General features: G+C 46.6%; 12 protein-coding genes across 12 annotated transcripts; 3 read left to right on the top strand and 9 right to left on the bottom strand.

The window, feature by feature from the left end:
- Positions 1–1,285: 1,285 nt before the first annotated feature.
- N7483_000366 (FHA domain protein) lies at positions 1,286–3,316 on the bottom strand (the record flags this gene model as incomplete). Its single annotated transcript, XM_057083804.1, has 4 exons — positions 1,286–2,781; positions 2,835–2,967; positions 3,077–3,231; positions 3,301–3,316. The coding sequence occupies 4 exons, from the start codon at positions 3,314–3,316 to the stop codon at positions 1,286–1,288; spliced, it is 1,800 nt and encodes a 599-aa protein (XP_056949953.1).
- Positions 3,317–4,512: 1,196 nt separating this feature from the next.
- tom70 (putative mitochondrial outer membrane translocase receptor (TOM70)) lies at positions 4,513–6,639 on the bottom strand (the record flags this gene model as incomplete). The annotated part of the gene is made up of 5 exons (XM_057083803.1): positions 4,513–4,763; positions 4,817–5,290; positions 5,354–6,125; positions 6,193–6,275; positions 6,336–6,639. The coding sequence occupies 5 exons, from the start codon at positions 6,637–6,639 to the stop codon at positions 4,513–4,515; spliced, it is 1,884 nt and encodes a 627-aa protein (XP_056949952.1).
- A 464-nt stretch (positions 6,640–7,103) lies between these two features.
- Positions 7,104–7,940, top strand: N7483_000364 (uncharacterized protein; the record flags this gene model as incomplete). The annotated part of the gene is made up of 1 exon (XM_057083802.1): positions 7,104–7,940. One exon carries the CDS (start codon positions 7,104–7,106, stop codon positions 7,938–7,940), a length of 837 nt encoding a protein of 278 aa, XP_056949951.1.
- A 146-nt stretch (positions 7,941–8,086) lies between these two features.
- Positions 8,087–9,449, bottom strand: N7483_000363 (tryptophan--tRNA ligase WRS1; the record flags this gene model as incomplete). The annotated part of the gene is made up of 2 exons (XM_057083801.1): positions 8,087–8,996; positions 9,058–9,449. 2 exons carry the CDS (start codon positions 9,447–9,449, stop codon positions 8,087–8,089), a joined length of 1,302 nt encoding a protein of 433 aa, XP_056949950.1.
- Positions 9,450–9,799: 350 nt separating this feature from the next.
- On the bottom strand, positions 9,800–10,714 carry N7483_000362 (uncharacterized protein; the record flags this gene model as incomplete). The annotated part of the gene is made up of 2 exons (XM_057083800.1): positions 9,800–10,584; positions 10,657–10,714. The coding sequence occupies 2 exons, from the start codon at positions 10,712–10,714 to the stop codon at positions 9,800–9,802; spliced, it is 843 nt and encodes a 280-aa protein (XP_056949949.1).
- Positions 10,715–12,939: 2,225 nt separating this feature from the next.
- Positions 12,940–13,224, bottom strand: N7483_000361 (uncharacterized protein; the record flags this gene model as incomplete). The annotated part of the gene is made up of 1 exon (XM_057083799.1): positions 12,940–13,224. One exon carries the CDS (start codon positions 13,222–13,224, stop codon positions 12,940–12,942), a length of 285 nt encoding a protein of 94 aa, XP_056949948.1.
- A 41-nt stretch (positions 13,225–13,265) lies between these two features.
- Positions 13,266–13,934, bottom strand: N7483_000360 (uncharacterized protein; the record flags this gene model as incomplete). Its single annotated transcript, XM_057083798.1, has 1 exon — positions 13,266–13,934. One exon carries the CDS (start codon positions 13,932–13,934, stop codon positions 13,266–13,268), a length of 669 nt encoding a protein of 222 aa, XP_056949947.1.
- Positions 13,935–14,023: 89 nt separating this feature from the next.
- On the bottom strand, positions 14,024–14,311 carry N7483_000359 (uncharacterized protein; the record flags this gene model as incomplete). Its single annotated transcript, XM_057083797.1, has 1 exon — positions 14,024–14,311. The coding sequence occupies one exon, from the start codon at positions 14,309–14,311 to the stop codon at positions 14,024–14,026; it is 288 nt and encodes a 95-aa protein (XP_056949946.1).
- Positions 14,312–15,278: 967 nt separating this feature from the next.
- On the bottom strand, positions 15,279–16,414 carry N7483_000358 (phytanoyl-CoA dioxygenase family protein; the record flags this gene model as incomplete). The annotated part of the gene is made up of 3 exons (XM_057083796.1): positions 15,279–15,682; positions 15,742–16,106; positions 16,173–16,414. The coding sequence occupies 3 exons, from the start codon at positions 16,412–16,414 to the stop codon at positions 15,279–15,281; spliced, it is 1,011 nt and encodes a 336-aa protein (XP_056949945.1).
- Positions 16,415–17,073: 659 nt separating this feature from the next.
- On the top strand, positions 17,074–18,636 carry N7483_000357 (cytochrome P450; the record flags this gene model as incomplete). Its single annotated transcript, XM_057083795.1, has 1 exon — positions 17,074–18,636. One exon carries the CDS (start codon positions 17,074–17,076, stop codon positions 18,634–18,636), a length of 1,563 nt encoding a protein of 520 aa, XP_056949944.1.
- Positions 18,637–19,804: 1,168 nt separating this feature from the next.
- N7483_000356 (myo-inositol transporter) lies at positions 19,805–21,568 on the top strand (the record flags this gene model as incomplete). Its single annotated transcript, XM_057083794.1, has 2 exons — positions 19,805–20,206; positions 20,282–21,568. 2 exons carry the CDS (start codon positions 19,805–19,807, stop codon positions 21,566–21,568), a joined length of 1,689 nt encoding a protein of 562 aa, XP_056949943.1.
- Positions 21,569–21,773: 205 nt separating this feature from the next.
- N7483_000355 (uncharacterized protein) lies at positions 21,774–23,963 on the bottom strand (the record flags this gene model as incomplete). Its single annotated transcript, XM_057083793.1, has 7 exons — positions 21,774–22,578; positions 22,671–22,702; positions 22,762–22,881; positions 22,943–23,134; positions 23,202–23,249; positions 23,306–23,698; positions 23,766–23,963. The coding sequence occupies 7 exons, from the start codon at positions 23,961–23,963 to the stop codon at positions 21,774–21,776; spliced, it is 1,788 nt and encodes a 595-aa protein (XP_056949942.1).
- Between the last annotated feature and the right edge of the window lie 529 nt (positions 23,964–24,492).

Genomic DNA, 24,492 nt, shown 5'->3' with positions numbered 1-24,492 from the left:
CCGCTTTGAGAGAGGTTCACAAAGAGAGGATGCTGATCCCAGGGGTACGAACGGGCAACTACGACGTCTTCAGTCAGCTGACATCGAGTCTCAAGGATTGAGCTGCGGCCCGATTGATGATCCTGATCCTTTTGTCTCCGCCGCCTTTTCATCATAAAATCGACCCTCTGATTCGGTTATGCAATATTGAAAAAGCAGGCCACGGGCTATTTCGCCGTGGTCCACATTTGAACCAACCAAATGGCGATCTTCCTGATTGTTGGTATACCGCACCTTTTTTTAATTTTTTTTTTAATTTTTTTAATTTTTTTAATTTTTTATTACTTGTTCTCAATTTTTCGGAGCCTCGGGTTGGCATGATGGAGAATCTCACTCCTGAAATTTCACGACTCTTAAAATTGAGCTGAGTTCGGATTTGGCGGACTCTTGTTGACCGGGGAGAACTTGTTTCCTGAATAGAACTGGGTGCAAGAAACCTACATACCGCCACAAAGTGAAGCTTGCACTTACATGCTTCAGGAACCATTTTTGTGGCGTTCACCCGTGGACACTGACTGAAATACGTTGATTCCTCTGACTTCCGGGCCTTTACAGCGGGGTCTGCTCACAGTATACTGAATCGAAGTCTATCTGTATTTTGAATCACAATTGCTGCAAGCTTTGCATTTCGGTCAAATGACATCATAGAGAAGCTTTGAAATGAGACTGTAATGAGAGAACAGTGCCTGGCAAGTATAGAATATCCCGTGGAGCACTGAGCAGGTCACGCGCCCATGATCAGATAGCAGCAGAAGGATCTGTGGTGAATGTATTCTACAGCTGAGCCAGGAACCGAGCTCATCATACAGTCACGGTCGAACAAATTGGACTTAATTTCTCTTATCAAGGTGTTCAAACCAACAAAAGAGATTGTATTCTTGCTAGTCATTATGGTCTGCCTGGCTATTGATGGGTTCGGTTAGAGATCACAAGCAACGCGAGGCGAAGACTAGCCATAGAGGAAACCCCAAAATAAAAGTAGAAAGGGCAAAGGCGAAAAAAATGAAAGACAAGCAGAGCCAAAAGCGAGAAAAAATAACCTCCAAAGCAATGCTAAACTCCGAGCCTTAAAAACACCCCCACGTCCTGTGATGCACACGCAATCATTGGAGTATCTTGCCTTCAGTGGAGGGGTTCACGAATAAGGTAGATTATCTTAAAGAAAAGCCACAATCTGCACGGATTGCTCCAGGGAGACATGGGGAAACACAAGCCATTTGTTTAGATGAGTTGCAATGATCCGATTTCACTGGAAGTACTCTGCTGGCAAAGAGGCCAGAAGTGCGATGGTGCCCAGACCACCTAGAAGAGCGCTAACCACTGCCGTGGCAGTATAGCTGGCCACTCGCGACGAAGAGGAATGTGAAGACTTGATTCGCTTGTTGGGAACTTCTACCTCGGAAAGGGCAGAAGTGATCGCAGCGATGGCCTGCGACTCGTCGAGTGTTTGGAGACTCGGCTCTGGTGATGGCAAGATGGCGTTGTCATCAATCTGAGCATCTTGCAACTCCATCTCGCAAGCCTTGCGCTTCAGAGTTGTAGACTTGGAGTTATTTAGCCCATTGCACTCAGAGTTAGGGCTCACGTCGTTGCAGAAAAATGGCCCGTCGTAGTAAGAAGTGGTGGGACAGTCTGATTCTTGATTAGAGGGGTCGATTGAGAGATCGTAATCAGAGAGCATCTTGGCACGGTTCATCGATTGTGGAATCGGGCAATCAAGAAGAGTCGTTATTGGGCAATTCAAAGTGCGTGAGCGCATGGCAGTTGGTTTCGATGTGTGGTGCTTAAAGTCGTTGGGCACTGCGACTCGAGTTGGCTCCAGAGCATCGACCTTACTTCCCACAACAGACTGGCCGGGTCGAGCGTCTTTAGAGTGGTCCAAGAGACTGGGGTCGATGCAGTAGTAAGGCTCGTGACCATCAACGTCATCTTCAGAGTCCTCCTCATCGTAATCTCCAGCCGCAGACTCGTCCTCCGAATTATCCGAACTGTAAGATTCCTCTGACATACCAGATACGTCCGAGATGTAAGGTATATCCGAAACATAAGCGATGTCTTCATGATCACTGTTGGCAGCGGAATCGCTGTAAATTGAATGATTTGCGAGTGGGCCATATCCAATCTCCTCATCATACTCATCGTCATATTCATCCGCGCTCAAACCATCTGAAAGTGACAGCTCTCCCTCCATCTCTTCTGCATCATACCCATCAACAGCTGACTTGACGAAATCTTCAGACTGTGGAGGTAACTCTTCATCAGCTTGCTGATTGGTACTTTCTGCATTTGCTATGGCCTCTGCTTTGGAAGAACATTCCTCGATCTTCGGACTCAGGTTTGATTCTGGGGCATCATTCCTTGAAGACTGAAGCGGGATGTCTTTGGGCTCGACATCATCTTCTAAGGTAGGCATGCCGTCAAAATCTTCACGTTTCTTGGAATTTCCCACAGGCATATCCTCATTTTGCGGGAGAGGAATATTGGATTCAGTTGGCAAAACCTCCTCAACGTCACTATCATCTTCAGGAACACGGAAGGTGTTTGTGGAAGGGCTCGGTGTTGCCTTCGATACAGATCGGGTCTCGGAATCAAGTGGCTCCTTGACGTCCTCCCTTTGAGGGATAGGAGTGAGGTACCTGGAAACGTAATCAGCGGAAGTGTGGGGAAGCCAGGCAAGGGGAGTCGCATACGCCTCGCCCGACCAGTCGATTTTGCACCGAACAACGAGTGCAGGGAATGCTTCTGTTCGATATATTAGCCAAGATCAATAGCTCAGAGTATGTGTAAAGACGGACCGTCATCTCGCTCAACATCCACTCCAAATCGCACGATATCTCCAGTAGTCAGGGCCGATGGATCTCCGAAAGGCAGTCGGGTATTATTAATCCAGGTTCCATGGGTTGAGCCGAGATCATCGATATAGACAATCTAATAGAATGAAAATTAGTACAGTGAAATGCGGGAAAATACTATAACACGGGAACCATGCCTTTTTTGATTGATCAATCCATATCTGAGCATGATCCCGAGACATCACCCGAGATTCATACCACCCATTTGCACTGTCGGGAGATCGGTGTTTCAGGCCACGCTTAGATGAACGTCCGATTATGATAGCACTCTTTGCGGGGGTGAGGACGAGGGTACGTGTCAGTGGGATTTCGGGCCCCAACGGCGTGAGGGTTACAGTCACTAGCAAACGGTGGAAATGAGTATAATGAAGTAAATAGGAGATATGTGATGACTGGGTCATAGACTTACCTTGTAGACCAGACATTCTGACTGAGGAGTCAGAGCCAGATAGTCCAGCTAGAGGAGTATGAAGGTCGGTGAGGCTGCGGACGATAAGCACAGACGTAATAGAGGCTGACTGGTATAAGCAGATCGACCTACACACCCCCGGTTATTCAAGGGAAGAGTTGAATGTGAAAGGAAGTATTCAAATGAGAAGAAGGAGAGAAGGATTTGTAGATGTAGGAAAGACGGTGTTCCAGGTGAGGTAAGAGGGAAAGAAAGGAAGCGGAAGAGGGGTAGGATGATGAATCAGGTTGCAAGGCTTCAACAAACGGGAAGTTAAGGGTATTGTAAACCTTGGACTCACTATAGTAGGAACCAAAATTTAGACACACTGGTTACTTCCGTTAAATTCAGGATAGTTTGTCTCTTCCCAAGGAAAGTACAACTGATGAATTAGGCAGATAAGACGATGATGCTATAGTTGGAGTGGGGCATCTCTTATCACTTGGTCAGGCTCCCCGGAGGCGGTGGATCCTTTTATCCACTTATGATCTTGATCATCCCGTGTTAGACGAACATCTGGAGATGAGAGAAGTATTTATGAGAAGTCGTCTACCTTCAAGTCCAAGGGAAGAGAGTGATTAGCTCCATCTACCTACTTATACTCTCGAAGTCCTTGGTTTCGTTCCGCGGCATCCTTGGGCTTAGGACACCAATACCACCAACCTCCAACATGGAAATACAGTGCTTTACCAAAGATGATCACATATCAGACATCGGGAAACATTCACATTCACCTCTATGGTACACAGATTACTTTCCAACATGCTCACATCCACCATGCAATGGGCATCAGGACGATACAGCCTTGACCCCAAAGTTCTCGGTTGACAATCTATCTCGGGATCTCTCCGCCACGCAGCTCAAGATCATAGTGGAGGGGGAAAAAGGGGGGAGGGGGGAAAGAGAAAACAAAAGTGGAAAAGAGAATATGTCAGGAGGGGATACTAAATACAAGGGGAGAAAAGATAGCCAGAAGACCTGCAAGACTAGCCGAGAAAAGCCAAAGGCCGGGAATCATAAGACAAAGGGGGTAACTCGACAATAAAGCCCTGACACAAGAATTTGGGAAGACACAGGTCGAAGGTAAGAAAGAGAGAAGAGGGTAGAGGATAGAAATCGCGACCGCAGAAAAAGGGAGGGGGATAAAAGAAACATTAGTCAACTTGAACGATTTTACATGGGAGGAGCACCAGGACCCATGCTACCACCCATAGCGTTCAGGCGGGCAGCTAGTTGAGGGTACTTCTCCTGGACCTCGAGTTGGGTGCGGGTGGCCTCGGCGTAGGAGATGGCGTTAATGATCTCACCCTCGGTGCGAGCAAGCTCAGCAGCGCGCTCAAAGTACTTGAGAGCCTGAGAGACCTTACCCTGCTGAAGGAGGAGCTGGGCCATGGTGCCAACGGCGATGTCACACTCGGGGTCGACTAGATAACTTGTTAGTACTCGACAGAAAAGACAAAAAGAGTCGGTCACATACTGATCAGAGCCTTCTGGCAGAGGTTCTCGGCCTCCTGGAAATCGTGCTTCCACTGGAATAAAGCAAGAGCCTTGTTGATCAGAGGCAGAACGTTGATACCCATGGGCTTGCTCGCCTTCTCCATCTCCACAGCCTTGTCGAACTTCTCAATAGCCTCAGAGTAGTTCTGCTGGTCGAGAAGAAGTTCACCGTAGTAGTTGTAGACATCAGGAACCTCCTCAAAGTTCTTCACTGAGCGGCGGAAAGTGGCCATAGCGGAGGCAACGGAGCCCATCTTGTACTGTGTCACACCGAGCTGGATGTGGGAGAAGATAAAGGATCGGTCGAGGTCAATTGACTTCTGGTAGTCCTTGGCGGCTTCAGCAAACTCGCCGAGGATAAAGTGAAGCTGGGCACGGTGGTAGTAGATATCGGGGTCCTCTTTGTCGTTGTTAATAGCGAGCTCGAAGTCATCGGCAGCGGCGTCCTTGTTTCCTATTGAAGAAATACGTTAGCTAATTGGTCTCGGGTGTTGGTGTTTCATGTAACTTTGCTCACCAAGCTCAAGGTGCAAGCTAGCACGCTTGATGTAGCTCTGAGCCAGAGATGGCTGCAGCTCAACACTCTTGTTCAGGTCCTCCAGAGCGCCTTGGGCATTGCCGCCAAGGTATGTGAAAGTGGCACGCATGTTAAGAGCAAGAGCCTCAAAGTCACCCAGATCGCCAACCTCAAGAGCCTTCTCAAATGAGGCAGCAGCCTCCTCATAACCTTCGCCAGTCTTCTGAGCCATAGCAATGAGACCCTTGCGCAGGAGAGCCTTGCCAGAATCCTCAGTCAATTCAGCAGACTCCTCCAGACCCTCAGGCAGGGGCTTGGGGCGGAAGCTCTGCAGGTAGTTGGAAACAAAGGTGGCACTGGGCAGCTTCTTCTTGCGAGCCTCAAGGATAGCCTGGCTCTTCTGTTCGGCGACCTTCTTCAGCAGGCGCTCGAGGGAGTTACGGCTGACATCGTTGGAGAAAGCATCGATAATGCAGCTAGCAGTGAAGTCGAGAAGAGCGTCGCTGAACTTGCCGAGGTTCTCGTAGGCGATAGCGCGGCGGTTCAGGGCCTTGACGTATTCGCTGTCCATGGCGAGGGCGGCGCTGGTGTCCTCGACAACCTTCTCCCAGTTCGACTGGACATTGTAGCAGGCAGCACGGTTCGAGTAGAAAACGGGGTCGGGCTTGCAGAGGATAGCCTTTCCGTACAGGTCAATGGCCTTAGGGTAGTCCTTTTCGCCGTAGGCCTTGTTTCCGGCAGCCTTCAACTTGGCGGCGTAGGCCTTGCGAGTCTTTCGCAAACGGTGTTAGTATGCATGATCCGAGGCATTACAAACGCGTCCAAAATCTAGAACTCACCTCCTCATCAAGCTGACCAACAGTGGCTTCATCAACCTCGGGGAGCTCCTCGGGCGCATCGGCCTTCTTTTCGACGACAAACTCTGAATAGTGATGTCAGCTATCAATTCCATAACCATCGTATGATGCAATTCGTTACTAACCTTCTTGCACGGAGGCAGTCTTTGTCTTCTTCTCTTCCTCGGCCTTCTTCTTCTCTTTCCGCTTCTGGTTCTTGCTCTTCTTCTGTACGGGAGGAGTCGAAGGCTTGCTGGAATCGGACAGATAGTAGACAACTCCGGCACTGGTCACAACAACAGCAACACCGGCAATGGTGTAAACCAGAGCCTTGTTCTCTGAAACCCACTTAGAAACGCGATCCCAGACTGATGAAGCACCCGCAGGGGGAAGCTTTGCAGTGTCCAGCACCACGTTCTGGGTGGGTGTTAAAGGTGACTCGCTCGACATGATGTGTGCAGGAACCGGGGCTATAAGACTCCTGGGATTCTGAGAAGGAAAGAATTAGGATCGATAAGACAATCCGCACAATGAGATAAAGAAGATAAAACAACGAACCGGTCCTTTTTTTATGAATTAAATGATGACGCCAAAGGCGAGAGAAATGTGAGATAGGGAGGATGGAGCTTCTGGAGGAAAAGTCAAGAATTCGATGATCCCGTCAGTGGCCAATCATGCGCAACGCGACACCAAGTTCTCCACCCGTTTCTTAACATCAACCCGGGCACCACCGGGAAAAAGGGATACTCTACCCTGCAACAGTTCCTCGAGGTACTTTTTGTTCTCTTCTCTACTTACTACGCTTCTTTTGTTTGCTTTCTCAGTAGACAAATTCATAACTAACTACCAGCTTTACATTAATCGACTTCCAGCAAATTTAAAACAGCCCAAGAATCCACCTGGAAGCCCTTACCATGTCGAACTTACCCCTCACGAACCATGTCAATCATGTTAATCATGTCAATCATGTCGAGACACCCTTTGATATCTTTTCCTCGCTTCGTTATGATCCAGAATTACCGCGTTTGACCATGGAAAACCCGGAGAGCTATCCCGAACCACTAAACTCGCCCTATTATCTGTTAGCCTATCACCTGGACCGTCTAATAAACGCTGCACGTCATTTTGGCTGGGAACGAGCTTTTGAGGAGGGTCCAAGTTGGATGAATGGGGATCTGGATAGCCTGGAAGAGTTTCTAGATTCTAGAATACCAGACAAGCACCGGCCATGGCGTTTGAAGCTTGTGGTTCATCGCAGTGGTCATGCTTGGTGTGAGGTAGCCGAGGCGGGTGCTCTTGACCCTCTCAACCTTCTGGTTCCAGGTTCCCACGCAAGATCAGATACCTTTGTCTGGCGTCTGTATGTTGACTCAGAGACTACAGCTCCCTCGGGATTTACAACTCACAAGACGAGCGCTCGGGAGGACTACAACGCTGCCCGTTTACGATGCGGTATTACCTCTCCTACCCAAACCGAGGAAGTTCTACTGGTAAACCCTAATGGTGAGGTTATGGAAGGAAGCATTACTACTCCACACTTTCGCCAGCGGGGAGGTGCCGGTTGGATCACACCCCCTTTGAGTTGCGGTGGCAATGCTGGCACGACTAGAAGATACGCTTTAGCCCGAGGGTTTTGTGCGGAGCAAGTCATCGCTGCCTCAGAACTCGTGGATGGAGAAGAATGTTGGCTGAGCAATGGCGTTCGAGGTTTTATTCGTGCAGTGGTTGTTCTGAATCGGCAATCGGCTTAAATAATACCCAAATGCCTATTTGCCTATGATGAAATGTGTACATGAAACATAATCATTATCATACCCAGAATGCCACGCTTGAATTCTTTTGCTTGAAATATGTGAAGAAAATATTTGTTCATGAGTTGCAGACACTTTTTAAGTCTCTATTTCTTCTCCGCGACGACTGGGTTGGGGTTTCCCTTCCATTCAAGAGGGCGAGGTCGCATGTACTCAGCCACAATCTCATCAGTGACCTTAGCACGACGCTCCTGGAAAGCAACAACGTATTTCTGAAGCTCGTCGATACAAAGCTGCTTCAGCTCTCCAGTCATCATCTCACCCTTCTCGTAGGCAGTGCGGATGCGTTCCAGCTCCTCATCGTCCTCCAAGAAGAAGGTCAAGTACTGGAATGGAACATCGACCTTACTGTTACCACCGAACTCACGGTGCAGCTCAGCAGTCGCACCACCACCAGAGAAAGCAAACTTCTTGATCTTGTTCTTGATCTGGTTAGGTGTGTCGTTCATGAAGATAGCAGAGCTATCAATACTGGCAGACATCTTGGATCCAGGACCCTGGAGAGCCGGCAGGAAAATAGCGTGAATGAGCGAGGGCTTCTTAAACTTCATGCGCTCGGCGTGTTCACGACATTGACGGAAGTAAGGATCTTGGTCGATAGCGCAAGGAATCAAACAAGGAATCGAGGCAACCTTCTTGCGATCAGTGCCGAAAATGTGAGGGAAGCTAGTCGCAAATGCGGTAGCAGATTGAGTGGCGCAGAAGTGGAACTCTCCAATGTTGTTGCTGTCGTTGAATCCGAATGTACCACGGATCTGGTTAATTGTGATGCGCTTGGCCATCCGGCAGATGTTTTCGTAAAATGCGCCGCCGACGAAGTCGAAATCACTGAAGATAAAAGTCTTCTTCATGTCGAAACCAACCGCAACAATATCCTTTGCGTTGGCCTTGGTGAATCGCTTGGCGTCCTCGACCTCGATCTTCTGGGAGTGCATGAACTTCTCATCATCGGTCATCATGATCACGAGGGGTACGTCGAAGACATCCTGGAGCCACCTATAGATCAGAATTCTCATTAGCAGCTTGTTTCCATTGGCGGGTATGGGGTCATTCATACTTGGTGAACTCGAAGGGCACGGTGTGCCCAACGTGCATGGAATCACTGCTGGGTCCACGGCCTGTGTATAGATAGAAAGGCTGGCCCTTCTCATGGCGATCCAGGATCTTGTTCAGCTCACGGTGACTGAAAACGATTCCACGGCGCATAAAGCGGTGCGGGCGGTGGCCGGTGACCTTCTCAAAGCGCTCAAGAATATCCGGGGTCAAAGGTGTAGCACCAAACTGCTGGACCAGCTTATCATAATCAACAGGCAATAACTTGCCAGTCTCATCAACACCACCGGAGACATCGAATGGTGTCACAATCTGGCCAGTAGCCTTCTTTTCGGGAGTCTGGTCGGCAATGCTCAGATCAGCGATCGCGGGGGGCTGGACTGGTTCGGCGGCCATGTTGTAGGATTAATGGAGACTAGATAAGGTTTCTGTCAGTTCACATGTCATCCAGATGATTCAAAATCTCGATTTACGTACTCTCCGGTGTGTATTGACTGACTGCTGAGACTACAATGAAATTCTTCTGCCCCTCGCGGCCACGATAATCGGATGAGTCATGCCGCTATCAATGTGCATTCTGATTGGTCAATCTGAGACGTCACATGGTCACCCCGCACTATACAATAAAGAAGCATAAAATGAAGTATAAGATCGAGTACATGTATAAGATGATAGATGTTTGATTTATTTTTATTGTTTACATTGTTTCTCCTGATTTCAATATTTATTTGAAGCCCACTTTTAGTTCAATCTCCCCATTCCCAAGCCTTCCGCAACTTCTCGGCCAACGCGTTCGAAGGCCAATAGTTGTTGTCTCGCACCGAGTTAATCACGATGTCCATTAATGCCTCCTGCTCTGCAAGATCTGTAAATCTGTCTCCGCAAATTCCAATAGCAATACATGCTGTCAGCATGGCAGTAGGTTCTTGTCGGTTCGAAAGTGCAGTTCCACAAATATCCAATACAGTAGATTTGAGTCGGGCATCTGTTGACTCCATGGCAATTCTTTGACCGGGTCCAATTCTTGCAATATTTGGGTCATAAGCCGTTACCAAGATTTCTATCAAGCCAATAGTCTGCTCAGCAACGATATGGCAGTCATTTAGGAACCATTTTTGCGGGAAGATGAGACCCCTTTCTCGTTCGGGTGGTTCGGAGTAAACAGGGAAGAGTGCAGGTGGCCTTCTTTCTAACCAACGATTACGAAGAGTAACGAGCTCTTCATATTTCATATGAACGAAAGGATCATTGCTCTTATAACAATATTGAATCACATGGGCTGCGATAATGAATAAGCGATTGACGAGAACGTGATCAGGCGCGGGATCCCATGAGAGATACGTATCACAGATGTCGAGAGGAAGGCGAAAATGCCGCTGTTGAGAAAAAGCCATATGAAATTCTTGTCGAAATCCAACCCAAAATGCAGCATATCGAAGTCCAGTTGATGAGAGAGCCAAGCTGGCCTGTGCTTCAATGAACACATGGAGTCCAAGGGTAGCAACGTCGGTAGGTATGTCGATAAATGGTGCTATGGGGGCATATTAGATTCGACAATTCAAGAGCTCCGGCTGTGTTTATCAATATAGGTCTGGTGACTTACAGTCTAACTCTTCATAAAATCGAAGGACCACTGCAGCTGCTAGCAGATTCTCATCCATGATAGCATCAGGCTCATTGGCAAGAAATCTCAAATGAGCAATACATCGACTATGATAATCAAGAACAGCAGCTTCACTGATTATCAAATCTTGTTGTAGTCCCAACTTGGTAATTTTTTCTTTTTGTTTGTACTCTGGCAAAGTTGTGAAATGCCTAGCTGATGCGGACAAGACCGCATTGAAGAGAGGCTGGCAAATCCGTACTCGCTGGGGAACAACCACTGCAAAATGACGATCTGGGTCACAGATGTCGAACTATAAATGTCTCAGTATCCTTTCCGATAGATTATCGATTCGCCCTACCCATTTTGCTAGTTCTTCCACAAAATATCGTAATAAAAAGGCCTCTCCGAGATCGACTTGGTATGGAGAATCCAAACTTCCTCTTCGCGGAAGTGGCAAATGCTGATTCCAATATCATCAGTATGCCACGGTGATTGAAACTTGAAGATGAAAGATTGAATCTTTTGCCCACCAAATCTATCTGGGAAAGGGAATTCAACTCGGTCGGGCAGGCTGAATAATCAACTCACAATAGGTTTTCGTTTATGAACGGAAGGCTGTCGTGAAATAACCCTCCTTGGAGACTCAACCTGATTCAAGTTGAGGCTGCGATGATCTGGAATAACCTCAGTTTCCGCTAGTACATCTCGAACTGGGGCACTGCACAGTCTTCAATCTCTTGAGGTCCTGTATATTTTGGTGTTTCGTCAATATATCGAAGCTCTATTCCGTATTAGCTAAACTGTTTGAATGTTCAACCTTAGAAGTTTCAGGATTCGATTCCAAGAGTTGAAAAGGTGCAAGAACGGACCTCTTTCCGGGGAATAGCTAGGCGCGTGTGTAGATGAAGCGTGGCGAAATCTGAATCTAGTTTGATGTTGACGAACGCATTCACGGCCAGCCTTATCGCAACGTGAGCACTTTGGCCTGACACCATCACCTGGATTCGTGTTAAGATACACTATGTATCACATTGAGGTGACTCCCCAATTATTCAGTGCTTACATTTCAAATGGTTTTCTGGAATTCAGGAAGAGTTAGCTGTGCCCGCACAAAGAAGCCAAAAAGGTCACTAATAGTGCGTACTCCTACAATTATCGCTAAGTATGATTGTTAATTCGGGCGAATGATAGTTATCCAAATTTTCAAGTTATTGGGTACCATACCATGGCTTAGCCCTCGGTGTCATGGCTTGGTTCAAGTTCGACTCGTAGGTGGACTGGAACTAGACTTCGCTCCCCACTCGGGTCTCAACTTGAAGCCTGAAGGTCGGGAAAATGCATTTTGTTCGGCTCCGAAACGGAACATGATGACCAGATCAGCTGACTCACAACACTGGCATTTCAAGAAGACAACTTGAACCTCGAAATATTTGAACATTCAAGTTGAAATCTCAAATTTTGCATGGAAATTTAGCTTAATCACTCGAGTTTCTCCACTGTTCTCAACCCATCTCGTAAGTCTCACGCATACTACTAGTACTATGGAAGGTTATAAGGGCCACAGCTCGCATGCCTGTTTGGGCCTAGTTTTGGCCTGGCAGAAAAGAAAATTACTGGAAATACAATTACACACTCACATCCACCCTGTAAGGTTGGTAATTAAGCTTGACCATCCAAGGGATTATAAGCCAGATAAAATAGATCCTAGGAAAGACGGGTTATAGTAATTAAAGCTATATGTATGCTTCAGATATTATGACGGAGAATAGTACTGTGAAGATAGGTTTGAATGGGTACCTAGGTATTATGTAGTAGTTATTGAAGGGAAGACCTGAGATGGATCCATAGATGGATAATTGGCAGAATATTACCGCCTAAAGTATGTACTCAAGGTTTTCTTTCTTAATATTTTCATAATTCACTTTTAGTACTGATTACTCCAAGAACTAAGCACATCTTTCAAACTGATTATACACAACCTTAGAAATAGCTATAAATCTAAGGTAATTCAATAGAACCCAAAAAAATAACATATACATTACAAAACATGTAAAGGCGGTGCTGGAAGCGGTCTAAAAACTAGTCCCAAAGAGGCATGCGAGCTGTGGCCCCTATAACCTTCCGTACTAGTACGCTCTAAAGTATGTAGTTGAGATTCCCAGATCTCCTCTGGACCTTGAAATCTTTTGTATTTTGTCGATTTTGAAACTTGTGATAACATTGACTAATGAAAAATTAGGGCAGGTGTACACCGTGTACTCTGAGAGACAGAAATGTTTCTCATTTAGGCCCTGTGGTCACAAAACAGTTTTCGGGCAAACCTGAAGACTCCCGATCAACCTGGCCACCCTCTGAATATTTTGGCCAATTCAATGCACTAATTTGCGCAGCATCAGAGGTACCAAAATCGGCAACCAAAATAGTCTTTTTGGTGATGTTCTCTTGAATAGTGAAGATGTTGGTTGTATTCGGCTTCTTCTTTTTCGCCTGGCTGTTCTTGTTGTACTCGTCAACCATCTTCGAAGCTGCAGAGACAAAGCCCTTCCAATCGGCTTCTTTCTTCATCTTTTCATCATCAAACACATCTCCAGCGTTTAGAACTCCTTCTACCACTCCAGCAAGGCTTCCACTGAGTATACCCCCGCGACCTTAGCGACACTTGTGAAAATTGTGAGGAGTACAGTCCAACCATTCAATGGCTCTTGTGTCAGTTTGATCCCTGTCACATAATTCAACCATTCAGTGTCATATATTGGGGCACTAGTGTCCACCTCAGTTTTGACATAGGTCATTCCACTGGCAGCCCACATGTATTTGTAGGCCCACAACGCTGCCCCTTCTTTTATCATCTGGTTGACCATCTCGAAATGATGTTCGCCGATTTTATTGTTTGGACTTCTGGTAACAAATTCATCATAGAGTTTCCTCTCACTACCGTTGGTCCCGTACAGTTGTTTGGGGAAGAGGGTCACAGTGCGATCAGTTATATCGGCGGGACCATCCTCTTCATACCAGTCGTAACCTTTGTTCAAGTTGCGTTGTGCATAGTCGGGAAGCAGTCGATTGGTAGTCCTCACAGCGATAAACTTGTTGGTATTGTTTTTGGTCGTTCGAAGAAACAGGCCAACCCAATGAAGGCAGGCAAAATGTCCCCTACCCTTGACTGTGATTGCTGGATTGTCCATCTTAGGACATCGGACTGCCAAAAAACGATCAAAGTTTCCGTTCTTCTCTTCTTCATAGACAAAAGTCGTCTTAAAAACGGTCTCTTGCATCTGGCCTGTAGGGTCCTCCCATGGGAACGTGGAGTAAATCGCCTCGGTTTCTTTGTCGGACCACTTTTTCCAGTTAGGCTTCGAATTCACTAGAACTGGGGTCTCTCTCCTCCAATCGCAATCTCAAACTCGGCGGCATGAGAATGAATGTGAAACAACCAATAGTCCTCCTTCTCCGCAACGAACCGCTCTGATGGTCGGCCATACTGCTGCCCCAGATACATTTTGTTGCCAGTCTGCCCCATGTATCGGAGAGTCTTGTTATAAATAGGAATATCGGTACCGTCTTTACTCTGAAGATCCACATCCATGATGTACTCGACCGTCCACCCCGGAGTTGCGGTAGATACATCATCGGGCTTGGCAGAGCTCGTCATCGCTATGGCCTTTCGGAGTGAGGAGCTCAGTAGCTGATGTGGAGGATATTTCTAATAGGGCGATGAGATGGTCCGGGTCATAGGACACGATGGGTTCACTGGTCAAAGACGAAGGCTCGGAGCGTGGTAGAAATGGACTTTTCTTTCCAGTCACAGAAGCTCTTTCCAATTTAATATAGTTATCCGAAAAAGATTCCGCAGTAATGTGACCAGTTGACATGTGGAGACCGTGAGGAGAGGGCGAGACGTCACATCCCTTAGACCCCTCCAGGGCTCGTATTCCAAGTTTTTAACTTGGCGATGCATGAAAGTAGAGCTATCCATGTAATCTGTAAATGCAAAGCTTGGTCAATTTCAACCAAATCACCTAAAGGCAGTAATTGAAGGGACCAGTTCATGCAGCTTGCTTAATTAGTGCACCGATCAACGGCTCTACGCTCAATGATACCATGATAGGCGAAGAATTGACTTGGTCCAAATCTTCTTGTTTAACACTGGAAAAATCATCCGACAAACGGGACTCCCAGCTTTGACCGTATTTTCTTCCCAGAATCCCCTCCGAGACCCACCTAAGTGACGTGTCTGTTATGATTTATCCTCTCCAGATTCAAGTTTCTCGAGCTGTTCCCCTCTTCTTGATGAAATTCCAAGCAATTAGACAAAAGTGAGAATTGAAGTTCAAGGCTCAAATCTGCAAAAGTGTCTGGGCGTGATTCTACTCAGTAGGTTTGCATGAAATATCGGGTAGGATGTTTGGATGTTCTCCTGCATATATTGACTTCAATGTTGGGAAGTAAAACTTGAGTGTGGATTATATCATCGGACTGACACGTATATGTAAAATTCAGCTGGAAGTACTATGTACATGAAATCAAAGAATTAAGTTTGGGCGATCATTCTCATAAAGACACACTAACATGTGTAGCCGGGCGGAGGTTGACTTTATCAACCCTTGTTAAATTTCAAGTTATAGTCCATCGTCAGGGGTCCAGAATTTGAGCCATCTTTTATCAATACTTGGCTCACTCTTTTCATAGAATCTCAGATCGGTACTCAGGCGAATTCGGCCTGTTGGGTCCTCGTTACGTCCACTCGCATGAATGCTATGTGGGTCATGGAACACCACATCACCAGCTTCATAGTTCGTAACAAGCCATTTGTGTGCCCCGTGGACAGAATGAAGGCTCTGGAATTCTTGAGGAGAATGAGAGATCATACCGCCACCAACAACCATATTGACATTATAAGCCGAGATCCGTTCTTCCTCCGTCATATATTCCGCGCGTCGGTTGAAGTCGTCTTCGATTGCACTTCCCAGCGGCACAGAATTTTCCAGATAGCAGAGCCCGCCGCCATTGATAGCAATATCACCTAGATTTCTTAGTTAGTATGACCATAGTTGCAATATTCAAGAATCTTCTCCGTCTTACCAATGGGTACCCAAGCAGTCAAGAAAAATCCCTCTCCGCCCCTTAGAAACAGCTTATCATAATGGATTCCTGTTCCCAACCCAAACGGGACATTATGACGCAGCATTGTGCGACCCAGTAGTTGATGTTCTTGCCAACCCATGATGTTTCTCACAAACCCTGTCAATGCTGGGTTCTCAACGAAGGACCGATATTTCAGCTCTTTGTGGGCATCAATGAGGATCTGTGCTTCATCTCGGTTTTTTGGCAGACCTTGACCACCTATACCTTTATGAGAGTCTGGGTTGGAGGAGGAGTTAAAAATTCCATCTCTTGGCGACGATCCAGGTTCCAGAAGGGAGGTTTGCATGTATTGGCCGAAGTAACTGGGATGGAATGAAGTGTCAGCTATGCTTTTTTCGGCAGTCATGAGGGTCAAGGGTAGAAATTACTGCTCTCGTGCATCCAGGACATCCTCTCGTGGGACAAGACCCTTGACAAACAGGTAGCCATCTTGTTTGAGCCGTTCCCTCATTTCCTCAATAGATGTAGACAGGGGCGTCGGCCGTAAAAGCCCGATTCTATCCGTAGGTACCCTTCCACCATTCTGTCCAAGTCCATCGGGAAAGACTTCCTGGATAGAACCGCTCAAGACTGGCAAGTACACTGGTTGTTGGACGGCCGCTGTTGCCATGTCGGGGAATAGTAGAAGGTACGAAGAAATGCAAAGGGATGAAAATTTTCATCCGTTTTACCCTGGGACCAAAGAATCACATGAAGCGGATACTTCCAGCTTCCTTTCTTGTTGGAACCTAACCATCCTCAGCCTAAAAGTCCGAAGCCAATCAAATTTGGATGATCGTGTGAAGAGAGGAAATATCTCCAGTCCACAGACCATTTATGGAGTACGCAGACTCCACTTCTCGGCAGTACCCGAGTTGCACTAACCTTTTTTGTACCCATTTTCGCCGAATTTGAGCCACTTTGAGATTAATTCGGCGACGCTAACTGATTAGGGAAGGTAAGCCACGTTCTTTGGCTCTTCACTGATAGGCATGCTCAAAATGCGGAGATAGTTGCGTTTACACGTAGATATCTTGGTCTTCAATATGCAATGGCCTAGATGAAATCTACGAGAAGTGTCAAATTAGTCGTGACCCGTGACGGAAGATCAGAGGGGAACAAACGAACACATCCTTGAAACAGTCGTAGTTGAGAGTTTCCTGATATGAGCCAAATGTTATAAGAGGAATGCAGACTCCTCTACTGATCAGAGAAATTATACAAACATTTGAAAACTTGTTCAGGATCCATACCTCCAGGGGTATCTTCGCTGCCAGTGCTGAAACAAAAATGATCGGCCTTGCATTTTTCACTTTCTCATTCATAGCATTTCTCTTGTACTTCCTCATTTTCCCCACCATCAACTACTTCCGCGACCCAAAAGGATTACGAAAATTACCACAACTATCGATATGGTCCGGGATATCAGACCTCCCGTACATGAGAGCATCCCAGAGAGGGTTCCGCTCTCATACTGTTCTTGAGGCGCATAAAAATCACCCAGTTCTTCGAATCGGGCCCAACTCGCTTTCGTATAGCGACGTCAGGGCAATTAAGGACATTTATGGACATGGGACGACGTGTATCAAAGATAATTTTTATGTTGAAGTTGGAGGCACCCATACTCATCTTGCCGATGTTGTTGATAAATCGGAACACGCTCGCAAAAGAAAGGTTCTTTCCAACGCATATGCCGTGAAGAACCTGGAAGAATGGGAGTATAAGGTCTCTGATATGACTGATCGATTGATTAAAGCTTTCGATGACCTCTGTACCTCACCCTTGAAAGAAGGCACATTAACAGATAAGAGTGACCTCATAGTCGACTATCGCATGTGGAGCAACTTGTTTACCATTGCTGCTATTGCGAATATTGGCTTGAGTGAGGATATTCGCTTTCTTGAAAATGGCGATGACCTTATCGCATCTGAGAGGATGGACGGAGCCATTAAAAAGGTACATTTCCGAGAGTGTCTCTACAATACAGCTGTCGCCCAGTCTAATCTAGTCTGGTCTTATGACTGGTTCAAAACTCTTACCAGAATAAGCAAAGTTGTCTCTTCTTCTTACCGCCAGATGTGGCGGCTGAGCGATGACTGGAGTGGGGTTGTCTACAATCGTGCTACTACTCGAATGAAACGATATGAAAATGGAGAGAAACTGGACGACTTCTTCTCTGTTCTCATGAATGATAAGAATGGGCAGCCCCATAATCTTGAATGGGGTGAGATTGTCTCAGAAATCAGCATCATGATGAATGCTGGATCGGATACTACAGCTATCGCTACAAATGCCACATTGTATCTTCTCTTGAAGAATCCAACCTGTCTTCAAAAGCTACGGGACGAGGTTTCATCTGTTCTTGACCCCAATGAAACAGTTGCTGCTTACGATAAGATCCGTCACCTGCCTTACTTGCGTGCTTGCATCGATGAAGCCCTGCGCATTTACCCTCCTGTCTCAATGAATCTCCCTCGTCGCACGCCTCCGGAAGGCGCAACAATTCTAGATGAATTCGTTGCCGGCGACACCTCTGTGAGCATTTCCGCTTATGTGGTGCATCGAGACCCGGCGATTTTTCCCGAGCCTGAGACATATCGACCGGAACGTTGGCTTGGAGAAGCAGGGAAGGAGCTTCAGCCTTACTTTGTGGCTTTCAGTGCTGGTGCTCGAGGTTGTATTGGTCGGAATATCAGTTATCTGGAACAGACCGTGCTCCTTGCGTCTTTGGTGAATCGGTTCGAATTCGCGCTTCCTTCACCGGACTGGAAACCTACGATTCGGGAGACTACCAACCTGAACTTTGGTCCTATGCCCCTGAAAGTATGGCGTAAGACTATGGCCTGTGCTTGAAATCCATGATTGAGAACGGAGAATGTCCTTCGGAAATTTGTTTCCGCTGGGAGAACAGGGCGTAGAGGATAGACTGAATCTTACGTCGGCCATTTTATGCTATTCTACTCTTACATAGTCTACGACGCAGATATAGCATCCATCTAAAATGACGCGTTATTTTAACACGCTCTTCCCACTTTTCACTAGTTTGAGAAGACCGAGACTGATTTAGTCTTGTTGCCCATCACGCTTATAGATTCAATCACAATTATTAGACAAAAAGGGGGAACCCAGTTAGATGGATATATCATAGTCCAAAGTATTCAAGTTTGCACAGTGTACTTTGCGTACAGTAATAGTCTTGATATTTATCAAACATGGATTTGAACGAGTTCAAATAAACCCGGGCAGATATGTAATAACATCACTGATACGTGATAGTAGTATAGGTAATGAAGAGTTCAAATGCAAGGGGTACCTAGGTACGTGGCACATCTGGGCCTCGTGGGGTATTGGATCAAGAAGCTTGGAGAAGTGAGAATAAATGTTTTTCCCGCAACTTGAACTGCCGAACTGCTTCACTGACTCCTTCTTGCCCAGGGCTGACCGGGCAGGTTCCGCGAGAATATCAGCGTGGAGTGCCCAATGATGTCAATTGAAGTCGCAAATATCCGGGGTACCCCTCCAATGAGGTGGTGATCATTTCACTAGACCATTTAAATCAAGGTAGTCGAGATTGGCGGATAAAGGAAATAGGTTTCCAGAACTCCATAAATTAGGAAATTGTGTAGCCGATCTCGGGGAAGACAAAATTGCCAAATTAGGCAGGAAGCGGCGCATGGATAGAGTTTTTGGTATCATGATCAGCAAGGAATCGCTTCTTCACCCAATTACCCCATATGCGGGCCCCCGCATTCCGGCTGCGGCTTTACCCCGGATCCAATAGAGATGGTTCAAAATGTTTAACCATATGTGAAATCCTGGGGATACTAGTAATGGAACAGGGTTGACTGGAAATCCAAATCCAGGTGAATCAATCATAAAGAGTCAAGTTCCCACTCAAGACATTGTGATGCTCAGTAGTCAGAGAATTACATCTGAGGGTGTATTTCCTTCCTGACTTAACATATCATATATCTTTTCCACTTTTCAATTTGTTCCATTCACGGGTCATCCCTCACACATAATGGCGACGATAAAGGAATTCTTCCAGACAGGAACTGAAGATGCCCGGCGCAATTCTGGTGATTCTAAGTCGGAGACAAAACACTTCGAGTCGGCCCCAAACACTGATTACACACATGACGCAGATCTCGAAAAGGTCGGTGCCGTCACCAACATGGGTGACATAGCAGCCAGTATCGATGATATCCCAGTCAGCTGGTATGTGTGGCTGGTAGCCTTGACAGCATCCACAGCAGGCTTGCTATTTGGATATGACACAGGTGTCATCTCGGGGGCCACCACATATATGGGTAGTGATTTGACTGGTAGTCCCATCACTAGCAATCAAAAAGAATTGATCACATCACTTTGCTCTGGAGGGGCATTCTTTGGATCAATCTTTGCAGGTGCTACGGCTGATCGAGTACGTCAAATCCTCATGTGTTATTTGCTTCACCTGTCCCAAATATGATCTCTCAGGCTAATTTAACTCATCAAGTTCGGCCGTAAAACGTCAATCTATTTAGGCTGTGCTCTCTTTATCATCGGGGCCGTCCTACAGGGAGCTTCCTTTACCATTGCCCAAATGGCAGTCGGACGTGTTGTTGTTGGCTTCGGGGTTGGAACAGCGGCCATGGTCCTGCCGTTGTACGTTGCCGAGATTGCGCCTGCCAAAGCCCGTGGAAAGCTCATCGGATTGAACAACATGTCTATCACGGGTGGTCAGGTTATCTCATACGCAATTTGCGCAGCCTTTGCTAGTGTGGATCACGGATGGCGGTATATGGTAGCACTAGGTGCTGTCCCGGCCATCGTACTCGCCGCACTGTTACCTTTTTGTCCCGAGTCTCCTCGTCATCTCGTATACAACTCTCGCGAGGAAGAGGCCCGAGTCATCTTGCAAAAGATCTACAAGGGGGCCAGCGAACTACAGATAGATGCAGTGCAGATATCAATTCGAGGCGCCTGTGATCAAGCTCGTGAGATTAACGAAAGTGCCACTGCATTTGGAAAAATAAAGCAGCTTCACACCGTTCCCAGCAATTTACGTGCTTTGATTGTCGGTTGCGGATTGATGGTGGTTTCACAACTTTCTGGATTCAACGGCCTGATGTACTACAGCGGAACAATCTTTGGGACTATTGGTTTCAACGACCCAATGGCTGTGGGTCTGGTTGTTGCCGGAACTAATTTTATGATGACCATAGTGAACGCTCTGGTGATTGATAAGGTGGGCCGCAGACGCCTTCTTCTTTCCACAGCCTGGGGTATGTCAGCTGGCATGATAGCGATAGCAGTTGCATTCCATTGGATTCCATTCGATCTATCGTCAGGAACATTCGAATCAACAAACGGCATATCGGGTGCCTCGATTGCGCTAATTATATTCATCATTTGGTTTGTTGTATTCTACGGGGTCTCTGTGGGAAACACAGCATGGATGAGTACCGACTTCTTCCCACTGGAGGTACGTGCCATGGGTACCATGTGGCTTACATGCTCCAACTGGGGCAGCAATGTAATCGTCTCCAGCTGTTTTCTTTCTATGATGGAAACCATGACACCATCTGGCGCTTTTGGTTTCTTTGCAGGAATCTGTGGAGTGGGTTGGATTTGGATCTACTTTTTCTATCCAGAAACATCTGGACTCCTACTTGAAGAAGTTCAAGAGGTTTTCGAGCATGGCTTTGGAGTAAAGTATGCTAGAAATTTGCGACGGGAACGTAGAAAACTCATTGAAGAGCGAATTTGGAGCCAGGAAAAGCCCGTGGCTATGGGACATTAATGTTGGAAAGAGTCACTCACTGGCTGCTCATGAATGATTTGCCAGTACTCAGCTAGACCTCCTCAATTGAATATTGGAATACAAGATTGACACATGAACCCATCTGTAAAACCATAAATAACAGGAACTTCGCACAGTGTTATACCTCTCTTGTATACTTGCCTACTCTTCACCTGAGCCTCGTGGATCAAAGTGGGGAAGCTTGTCAACTGTCACTCAAAATGGGCAAGGTTATGTATGAGTCCCCTTCGCTATTCGATCCGCAATGGACAGTGACGACACCATCTTTATTCAAATTCTCCAACCCCTGTACAGTTAATGTGCCTTGGTCGATTGGAGGGAATACTGAGGTGTTGACGCCTGATACATGAACCCGAAGAGCTTCACCGGCTGAAAATTCCATTCCAATTGGAGTCAACGGTGGTTGAAGAATAACAATCTCGCCATCTTGTACCGGATTGTACTGCTTCATATCACTCATTTTGAAGCCGGGAACCGCATGCTCTTTCTCGAGCATTCGTCGAGATAGACGAATCTGACCCACGGGACCTTTGTAGAAAAGTACATCGGTATCTGGGGCAAGTCCAGAGCAATTTGCTGCTCGAATCAGGTATGACTGGTAGGACTTTTCGTATGGAATTTTGAGCTGTTTACCAACAGCGCCGGTTTTGGTCACTTTTTCAAATGTGATAAAAACATCGGTATCCGAAGCTCCGTCTAGCGATACGGCTAGTGACATATCAATAAGGCCACATAGAACTACCGCCTTAGGGAATGTATATGAAAAAGAAAGTCCTCCTTTATTGGCGGAATAGCTTCCCTGGCACGATTGTGGGTAAACAGGAGACAGGCTATTGTCCGATAAGTCGAGGAAAAGTTTGAAAGGAGCAGCCTCTGGTGGCGGGAATGCTGTAAATGTCCTGTCCACTCCGGTTTTGGGCAACGGCTTGGCTGTGTCTAAAATCTTTGCCCGGATTTTTGGAGTATGTTCCCATCCATTATCAATTCCCCTAGAGATGTCAGCACCATGTTGACCCTGAAACGAAAATTGAATTGTCCTTGTACCTTCAAATAGAAGTCGAAAAATCGATGTAGGTCAGACCGATTTTCTTCCTCATAATAATCGGGCCATTCCTTGAAGAGAGTGTCAATATAACTTCATTCCTCCGTGTTTGGATAGGTAGCGATCTCACCCAAGTATCATGTACTCGAAGCCACTTAGGAGATCTCAGTTTCATGTAGCCACAGAACGTTCCAAAAGTGTGAATTGGATTTGACCAACTTGCAACGACGTAAGAGGGGACATTGATGTTCTGCAAAGCATGAGAGTCATTGATCAAACAATGAGGTAGGAGCATAGATCCAAGGACATACCTCGATTTTGGCCCGTTTATCATCATGATAAGCGCCAAAAATCTTATGATCAATCGCCATCTGCGCGGTATTCTCCCATGAGTTTTCTCCCGCATTGACTTGGAGGATTTGAAGATTGAAATTCATGGCGGGTTCAGTGAAGACGCCACCTAAAGCTATCCCTTCCCTGTAAAGGTCTGAGAAGCCTTCCCACTAGACTCCGAGTGTAAGTAACTTGATCTCAACTAGATTAACACGCAAAATTTGGATTTATTCATACCGGAGCGATCGCTGCAAGGTATTTGGGATTCTCGGCTGCGATGTACCACTGTAATGGGTGAGCAAGAATACCTTCACCAGAGCCACATCTATTCACAACCCTACCTGAGAGATTGAGAGATACGAGTTTCCACTGAGGGAAACTTTGCCCGAGCACCATGGTTGCTCACCAATCCAATCAACAACATCTGCTCCATCACGACCCTCTTGAGACCCAAATGAATAAATGTCACCTTCACTTTTGCCAACGCCTCTAGGGTCAACGTTTGCAACTGCATATCCATACTGAACCCAATATCCCGGATCTGGTGCCTCCCATTTCTGGAGTTCCGAGAGCTTTCTCAGAGGTACACCCATACGAAATGGAAAGTCGTCGAGAACTTGGTTTCCGCGCCCTCCCTGTTTGCCATACGGAGACCATGCCAGAATAGCTGGGCATTTTTTCACGTCACCCGGAGGCCTATAGATGTCTATGTAGACCGTGGTGCCATCACGCAGCTGGCTTAATAGTTAGTCACATTCATTCGATTAGACAACAGGCATTTCAAAATTTTCGTTTTCTCACCTTAATTGGAATATCACGATCAAACAAAATGTCACAGGGTAAGGGAAGGCACCCTCTGCGTCTCACATAACCCTTGGGAAGCACCTTCGTTTCACGACCGAACTCGCCCCACCTTGCCTTTGGATGGGACAGCGGAAGGGCTTTCGGCTGACGACTGTCGCCAAAAATGATATCGGTATCACCTATACGGGTCGCCATTTCCTGAATGTGTAACTTTTGGAAGGCTCGAGTCAGTATAAATTGGAGTTCTGAGAGAGATGTCTGACGTACTTATACGTAGTAGGCTTCCAGAACGACTTGAACCCGACCGAGGCTTAACTTCAAGCTGATTCAAGTCCTTCCCATTTTTGCCCCACTTTCAAGCGTCATGAATTCCCGAGAAAATATATAAAAATGACTAATCGCATTTAACGGCAACAATTGCGAATCCAGGAACATCGACATCGTTGTTTAAGGAGGTAGTTCGGCTTTTGCGGCCTCGGGGTGGGGAGGTGGGAAACGTGGGGAAAGCGGGGACAAGGTTGCCGATCTATGAAGGTACTTTACGCCCAAAGAACTACATAGTACGGTTTATGACCTCGGGAGTTGACATGGGCTTCGTGGCACTGCTGGACTCACAGCAGGCTTGACTCTGTTAACCGGTATACTTCCAATTATAGTGCTTCAGTTGCGCAGGTAGAGATGCCGCTCCTATAGATCATGCTAATCAAAAGCAGTGACAACTTGA

The sequence above is a fragment of the Penicillium malachiteum genome, assembly GCF_028827825.1.
Source record: "Penicillium malachiteum strain IBT 17515 chromosome Unknown utg000001l:1.0-8184562.0:1.0-8186909.0, whole genome shotgun sequence".
NCBI lineage: Eukaryota > Fungi > Ascomycota > Eurotiomycetes > Eurotiales > Aspergillaceae > Penicillium > Penicillium malachiteum.
Note: the sequence above shows the minus strand (reverse complement) of the source record. Positions and strands in the feature narration are given on the sequence as shown.